The sequence below is a fragment of the Saccoglossus kowalevskii genome, chromosome 15 (assembly GCF_978046115.1).
Source record: "Saccoglossus kowalevskii chromosome 15, keSacKowa6.1, whole genome shotgun sequence".
Lineage (NCBI taxonomy): Eukaryota > Metazoa > Hemichordata > Enteropneusta > Harrimaniidae > Saccoglossus > Saccoglossus kowalevskii.
In genome coordinates this window covers 20,510,298-20,519,090 of record NC_140655.1, presented here as the reverse complement: position 1 = coordinate 20,519,090, position 8,793 = coordinate 20,510,298, and the positions used below count along the sequence as shown (strand labels likewise).

The 8,793-nt window shown below is 35.3% G+C and overlaps 1 protein-coding gene across 1 annotated transcript in view; it reads right to left on the bottom strand.

The window, feature by feature from the left end:
* Positions 1 to 409: 409 nt before the first annotated feature.
* The window catches only part of LOC100368909 (uncharacterized), a 57,098-nt gene continuing 48,714 nt past the window's right edge, over positions 410 to 8,793 (bottom strand). Inside the window, exons 9-12 of the mRNA XM_002739886.4 lie at positions 7,539 to 7,651; positions 6,001 to 6,072; positions 5,334 to 5,500; positions 410 to 5,199 (exon numbers count right to left, since the gene is read on the bottom strand). Coding sequence (XP_002739932.1) covers positions 5,008 to 5,199; positions 5,334 to 5,500; positions 6,001 to 6,072; positions 7,539 to 7,651 — 544 coding nt within the window. The 3' untranslated portion in view covers positions 410 to 5,007. The remainder of the gene's footprint in view (positions 5,200 to 5,333; positions 5,501 to 6,000; positions 6,073 to 7,538; positions 7,652 to 8,793) is intronic.

The following is an 8,793-nucleotide window of genomic DNA, read 5'->3' as shown; positions in this document are numbered from 1 at the left end:
ATGGGATGTCATAGACATCTATGTGACATTCCACCATATGCCTAGGTACAGTGCTGGTAATATCTCATTACTCATTTAGATTTATGCAAACATCACACACTATGGGATGTCATAGACATCTATGTGACATTCCACTACACATGTGCTGAGGTAAAGTGCTAGTAATATCTCATTGCCAATTCAGATTTATGCAAATATCAAACACTATGATATGTCAGACATCTATGCGACATTTCACTACCTATGTGTGCCTAGGAATGATGCAGGTTATACATGCATCTCATTACTCATTCAGATTTATGCAAACATTACACACTATGGGATGTCATAGATATCTATGTGACATTCCACTCACTATATGCCTAGGTACAGTGCTGGTAATATCTCATTGAGATACCAACTCGTGTAGTTATAATCATAAAAACAATTTATTTTCTTACTCTTAGACTGAATATTCCATAACAAAAAACATATCAACTCTAGTTTTATTATATTACAGTATTTTCTCCATTAGAAGTACATGTGAAGTTGCCGACTACACAACTATTAAAATACTTTATGTAAAAACATCAAAGCATATCAGTGGTATGTAAATTTTGTAATCTGCTGATGCAAGTTCCAAGGCCAATATTTCACTAAAAGATACTGATTTTATATCTTTAGGACCCCAGTGAAATATTTACTGATGCAAAAATCTGAATTTCAGTGAAATTACAGCATTCTGAGAATAACCCTGTTATTATAAAGCTTTATTGCAAAACTGGTGTAATCAGCCCTATTGCATACCAGTTTTGGTTGATACAAACTGAATGATGCTCCAGGGTTCAACAAGACTGATGATTTTGTACACGATTCCCAGTTGTCATCATGAACTCCATTTCAATAATTTTTCTGTAACTCGGAATGCTGCAAGTCAAAATGATTCCATTCAACCAGGGATTTAACAACAAAAAACGCTGAATAGCAAAGTGTGAAATGAATCTAAATAACACTTCGATCACAGGACAATCGAGAACAATGTCACTTGGGTCATGGGTTCCATCATTAAAAGACAGTTACTGTTGTTCAATTTGTACCACCAATGAAACGAGTCAGCGATTTAAAATCTCTACAAATGCAAACAAATTGTGACATAACCTCATTCAGCATTTTGAATCCAATCTTCAAAACATTATGGTCCTGTGTCAAGTTTGCCTAAAATCCATCCATACTTGACCAAGATCTGGTTCCAGAATCGGCCATTCCAGTTTATATCTGCACCCCCCTGTGGGGGGGGGGGGGGGTGATGATGTGGTCGGATTTCCAGCAAAAATACCACGGAATTCCAACTGTATATGGAGAAACAGAATCTGGAAATCCAGACGAGTATGGATTAAAAATTCCTGGAAATCCAGGCAGTTATGGCTACTAAATAAAATATGGCCTAGTTTATATCGCCACATACCGGTTGATGAGGTTGGATTTCCAACAGTATTACTAAAAAAACTTGGAATTCTTACTGTATATGGTAAAAAAACTGAGCCAGTATGAAATAGTTATTACCGAAATTAGATAAGGATGGTGGCACGAATGAGCTCATCAACACCATGAATCAGAACTAGTATGGATTTCCATTATGAAATATAAAATTTTGAACTTGGTAAATTAGCATATGATGAGAGTTATATTTGGAAATCCTACTCTGTATGGTGGCACAATGGAACTCATCAACACCATAAGTAGGAACTATAGTTTTGGATTTCCATTACTGTATGGTGATTTGGAAATAAAACTTTGTATGACTTATACACCCATGGAAATTATACCCTGTATGAAGTAAACACACAAGCTCATCAACAAGGGGGGGGGGGGTTGCAGATGTAAACTGGAATAGTCCAATGGCAGAAATGCTCGACTTTCATTCATTTTTAACATGGCCGCCATTTGGCCATCTTGAATCTGATCTTCAAACAAATACATGTGCATATGTGTGGCAGGATGCAAGACATGTATAAAAAGTTTGAGCATGATCAATGAAGGTATGACCGAGAAATGGTTCTTAAACAGCAGTTGGCCATCTGAATCAATCTGAAAAACAAAATTACTCGCTTATGCAAGTCCACTATGTTGGATGTATGTACATGCCTCTGGTTCCAATATTGCTGAAAGGCTTGATTTCAATGACCTTTTTTTTAGTACAAACGCTCGCCATAAGTTCTTCTTTTTAACACTTCATCTGAACAGGACCTAATACACCTAGGTCAAGATTGAAGCATTTGCTGTATGTTCAGTGGTAATACAAATTGGTTAATTTTTCTGTACCTATCTTGGAGATGCACTTCTAATAGAGTAAATACGGTATTCAACTAATTATTTTTATTAGTTTAAAATTGAAACATTTTTCTATTGACAGACGTATACCAAAAAATAAAACAATCCCAGAACAGTAAGACTTTCTTAGCCCCCCCACTCTAATCCTAACCCTGCCGCTCCACCAGTTCAATTGTATATGTGTAATTTGGAGGGGCATACACAATTACATTGAGAGGGGGCAGGAGTGTTAGGGTTCAGGTTAGGGTTGGGGGGTGATGTCTTAAAGGAACTCTTTCCCTTATACAGTAAAACAATAAAAAGTAAAATAAAATACAGTATAACAATTCACTGGTTTGAAGGAAGATGGTGGTAAACATAAAATGGAAGAAATAATTCTAGTCAGCAAATTAAAAATCTAAATCTTTCAAAATGTTTGTAATTTACAGTAATTATATATACTGGTAATTTTAAATTGGAAGGAAAGGAACCATTCAAACAAAAAAGAAAGAAAACTGGCTGGAAGTTAAACTATGATACTGTGAAATGGTAAACTAATTACAACTATTACAAAAATATTTACACTGATAAGACTGATGCGGCTAATAGCGGTAATGTTTGCAAACCTCCGCCAAGATTTTGTTGAGAACAAGCGAGCCACACAACTTTTTGCTCCCCAAATAATGTTTCTTTCAGTCATCACGCTTTTGCTCCAGAGGTCAATCCGGTGGACATGATATTGGTGGAGAATGTAACACTATTCAGGGAGGGGAAGTGGGCGAAAGAAAAGCCACATGGCCATTAGCACTAAGCAACAAATAAGGTATATTCAAAGTAATTTGAATATAACAAGTCTATTCAATTTGATCATAGCCGAATTAGGTACAATATGAAATGCAGCTGGTTTTACTTTCAAAAATAAAAATCTCCAGTAATCAAAGTAGAGTTGTTTTTTCGTCAACTCAACTATTTTTCTAAAAACGTGCATGATTTTTTTGTCTCAAAGCGAAGAATTGAGGGAATTGAGTACCAAGCGATGATATTAACACACGCTAAAAACACAAAGGCTCATGGGTAGACACTTGTTTGTAAACAACGACATGCTATGGCCATTTGATGCATGCGCAGGTGACGACTACCCCACTTTAATATTTGTACAGCACAAATGTATCAAACTACATGTATTCCCATGGTGCAAAAACTAAAAATATTAAAAAAAACTGCATACCAGCATATCATGCAGAATAACAAATTTCATTCACAAATGTGGAATAATAAACAGGCATATTACTCACATAACAATCAAGACTTTTCTTTTCTACAAATGATACAAACTTCAACACTTAAGTTGGTCAATCTATGACTCTAGTGACTACTACATTCCGTGATTGCCTATTTACTAACATTTATGGGGAAAATTTATTCTGATTACAGCGGGATTCAAAATTGCTACCTCTTTTGAAACTAATTTGCTTTCAACCATTCATTTGCATATCTCAATTTCTACTGTATTTCACAGAGATGGTTGACCCCGATGTCACAATGGCTACTGCATGACATAATTCACTTATTCTCCCCCACCACAGTGTTTTACCACTACACTCCAGACAATTCCTGGCAGAATACATGACGATGCCTGTATTTGTGAACTATGATTTGAGTAGACATCATGAAAGAAAATGACCAATCGGTGCTCGTTTTAGAACAAGAGCACTAATTGTCTAGTTCTACAAGCAGATTGATTGGCCAGTCCCTTGTGATGGAAGAGAGACGCACTGATTGGTACATTTGCAAACTACTGAATACTACAATGTGGGTGCATTTCACCATGGCTTACTTGTGGTTACAATGGAATAGGAAGACAAAATTTACAAATTCTACCAGAATTTTGAAAATGAAAGAAACGTTGACCAAAAATACGGCTGAAAAGTCTGGGATGGCAAATGATGGAAGTAATAATTATAATGATTTAGTGCTGCAACAGCACATGTCTGTTTTGAAAGCAAAATCATCATCCAACTGTGGCTGATTAGCTCCTAAAGTATGACGACAGTCCCCTGCTGTTATATAGATTCGCCCAGAGTGGGCGTGAGCACAAGACGGCGCCAGCGAGATTCAAAAGCCAGCTGTTGAGTCAAAACCCAAGCAGTTAACCAATTCGATAGCAAGTTTGCAAATTGGCTGCCACAATACTTCTGAGACTTGCTGTAATTACAGAGGTGTGTCTATGGTCAAAATAAGTAATATTTTATGATACAGTGTACAACAAATGAGATTTTTAGTATATGTGATTAGAGATGCACTTTCAATAGAGCAAATATGGCATAGGGCTGGTGTGTGTGTAAAAAGAATTCAAAGTCAGTGTGCTGTTATTTGGTTGCGTACTTCTATTGTACAAATCAATCATTGTTCTTTCCATCTTAACTGTATATTGAAACACTACAAACAGTTAAACAACTTATTTAACATTTTTTGGTGATTTTGACCTAAAATGTAAGAAATTCTGGATATATTTATTTGGTAATAAATAACATTTAAGAATTAAAGAGATTACCCTAAAACTACCAGAATGTTTGCACATGGTTAATTTTTTTCATAGATTCTTCAGATGTCTGTCCTTTCATTTTGGAAAATTAAAAAAAGATTAAAAGTTTAAATAAAAGATTAAAGTTTAGTCGCAACCGAAGTGAAGCAAATTATTAGGTAACATAAATTTGTTTAATTGTTTTTTAATTGTGAACCGCAATTATCTTTATGGCCTTTGTCCCATGCCTCACTTTGACATTTTCTTGAGCAATATATAGCAGAGCAGTATGCACATCGCTTCAATTTCTGTCCACCTCCTTTCCAGCACAATCCGCAACGTCGTGCATTTTCTACCCCTTTGTTATCTCGATAAGCCAGAAGAACCTAGACAATGTAAAAAACAGTGGAACATTTACAAAATTAAAATCATATTAATAAACACAAAACCCACGTAGTACCCATAATCCTCCATTTGACCAGTGTGATACATACTTCATGTATTGAGAGATTCATTTTACCTTTTCATAGTGTATATAGAATGTATAATCATCTTTTCGCATGAAAGCACACTGCTCAGCATCAACTACGGCACGAAGATAGTCTTTTAATTCGAATAAAGCTTTAGATCGACGGAACATAGCTTTAAGTAGAATCGGAGTTACTTCAGCAAAAGTTTTGAATATATCTGTGAAAAGAGGAAAATAAGCTGTACGGTAGTTGTAATTTTCAAGGATGATTAACTTCACTGAAGAAGCTGTATTCATTGACTCACATTATCAAATAGTTACAGGTAAACAGACATTCATATAACTCCACAAGATTTAAAGCGGGGGAGTCCTCACCTGCGCATGCGTCAGATGGCCATACCCATGAGACTTTGCGTTTTTAGTGTGTGTTGTTATCGTCGTTTGGAATTCAATCTCACGTGTACGCAGGTGACGACGCTCCCGCTTTAAACTTTCGCACATAGCATAGCGCCTCTACTGCACGCAAACGCACTAACCACCCAGTCATACAAACTGACCCAAAAGTCAACTCAAAATGACCTGTATTTAAGACCCATTTTCAGTATTATGCCATTTTTTCGCCAGAATCAATGCCAACAGATCACATGCAACGTTGGTAATTCATTTTTTCATTGCGTTATCACATATCACTGGTATAAAGGTATAAAGTTATAATTACCTTGTTTAGTTAAGTCTACAGCACTCAATGAAGTGTAGTAGTCAGCTGCACCACCTACGTCTATCAGATCATCTACACAACAGTACACAAACAAAATGGTAATCATTCAGGTTTTTTTTGGGGGGGGAGTGTGACTGGAAACCAGATCAGATTCTCTTATTATATCTGTAGTCCATGTTGATTGGTCGAAAAATGGCAACATAGTAGTGAATTTTAAGAAAATATTTTCAAACGTAGTATGTTTGTATTTTATTGTATGCAATTATTTTATTGAATTTAATCTTGCTAATTTAATTTATTAATGTATATATTTCATGTATATTTCATGCAGGACTCCATTGGAAATCAATGGATTATCCTGGTTAAATAAATAAACAAACAAATAAATAAATAAAACTCATCAATAATAACAATGCAGATTGTGACTGAGACAGTTTTCCCGACTCAGATTTTTTTTTAAACTGTAAATTTAGATGGTAAATAATGATGTAATAAAATACACTTTGTGAATATTTTTGTTTCTTCATTTTAGTATTGTTGTGGAAATCAATGACAATTCAACTCATTTTATTTTCCCCAAATAGTATCTGGCAAATGGAAAATGAATATTGTCATTTTTTTTTGTGGGGGGACTTAAAATGTTAGACTAGAAAATCTTCATCTTTCTGAGGTGGTTCTTGAGTGTACGCCCACCCTTCACATTCCCTGAACTTACAATTTGAGGCTTTATGGCTTATGATCAGGGAGGTAATATATTAAGTTAAATAAGGAAATTATGTCTACTGATCTGCTTGTTACAAGCACTCCACAGCATACTTAATTAGTTGTCATAAATCATTGATTGAAATGAAATACTGTGGAATACTTTATTTTCGCTGGAATTAATTTTCACTGAAAACGCTTTTTGGGCGTTTTGCTTGGAATTTATTTTCACTGATTTTTGATGAGATTAATGTGAAATATAGGCAAAAAAGTATATTCGCTGGATTTTATTTTCATGGAATCATCCCTTCAGCAAAAATAAATTCCAAGCGGAAAAATAAAGTATTCCACAGTATTAGCATTGAGGTTTATATACAGTACTAACAAAACATCATTGGTATCATCTACAGCTAAGTTGGAAGCAAACAAAATGATGGAGTACATCGTTCAATGCACTGTGGATTACAATTAGTGATTCACAAAATTACAATTACTTTAAAATCTGTAATTGAAGCCACCACGGCTTCTATTAAAATGGTACAATGCAACAGAATGGATGCGGTTTCTATTAGAACACAGGAGAAATGGTGAATTTTTGATTCTTAGTAGTTCAAAAAGAATGGGTACTACTTCTATTAGGGATGTAGCTTCTAATACAGATTTTACGATATTAATTTTCTTCATTCCTGTGTATTTATGGAATTTTTTAACTCTATGTGACAAAATTTGACCAATCACAGCACAGAAGCTACAATGTTCTTCTGGGTTACAATGCTGGGTATAATACACACACACAATGACACATAAAAAGAATGTCACCATTTCAATATACTTACAATGTAGGCATCGTATTATAGCATAATCACAATCACTCACAGCTTCCTGCCAACGTTTCAAATTTATGTAACACTGAGCTCTGTTACCATACAGCGTAGCAAGTAGACTACACCTGAATGAAGAATGACAAATAATAAACGCATAATCATATAACGAGTTAGTACGAGGATACCGCAAAGTATGCATGAAGACAGTACAGCAGGAGTATCAACTGACGTCATGTCTCCTAGTATGGTCAGATGAAAAAAACCAGTGCAATACCGCAAAATGACAGCACATTCATGACTGTATGATAGTATGAATATACATGACCTTTTTAGACAGTTTAGACTAAATCCCAGTTTGTAAAGGGTTTGGTGTAGACAGATTCAACTTAGTTTCATCGTAATGAATGAATGGATGGTGCTAACGTGTTTGAATTACAATAGCTCATTTAAATATGTTAATGACAGTTCATCAACTCTATGGTGAACGCAACACAGAAGAGATTTACCGATGTTGTAGTGCGATCTTTTAGTTTCCATTTTGATGGGAAAACGGCATGATTTTTGTTAAATCAAGAAATTAGTTGTTTTTGAAAGATAAACAGAGCTTTGAAGAAGTATTTAACACTTGCGGTGATAACAGCTCAATGTCGAAAACTTTGGCGCGTGAGCAAAAAATAGGTGTGAATATTTTTCAGGCATGTCGTCAAATCAAATGAATAGGATTAGGAACAATGCCGTTGTGGACAAACTGGTTGAAACAATGAAGTTAGTCACGGTCTTGTTGAATTTGGGGTGCGGTTAATAATGGGTGGTTTTCATGTTTTCAATTTTTGTCCATAACTCTTTAACCCTGAAGTCGCAATTGGAGGTGTGGTTACTATTGCGTATGCGATTTATATTAGGACTTTTACGGTAGCTGTTACGGTAACTTACTTGTTTTCCAAGTGTTGCAATTGTTGATTATTACTCAGTAGTGATTATAGTAATGTACAACAAGTCATTGTCAATGACATAGTCATTGATTGACGGACGGATGGACACGCGCACACACACACACACACGAACGGAACCCAAAACATAAGTCCCCGTTTCAGACTACGTCTGACGGCGACTAAAACATAAATTTGTTGGATTGTTATGAAATGCAAGTAAAATTCAACTTTCATCGTAAACTAATGATCCATTCAAATGCTCAAACAAAACAATATCTGCCATGTTTTCCCCATGAGTTGACCTAAAACTGCGTTCTTTGACCTGATAGGTATGT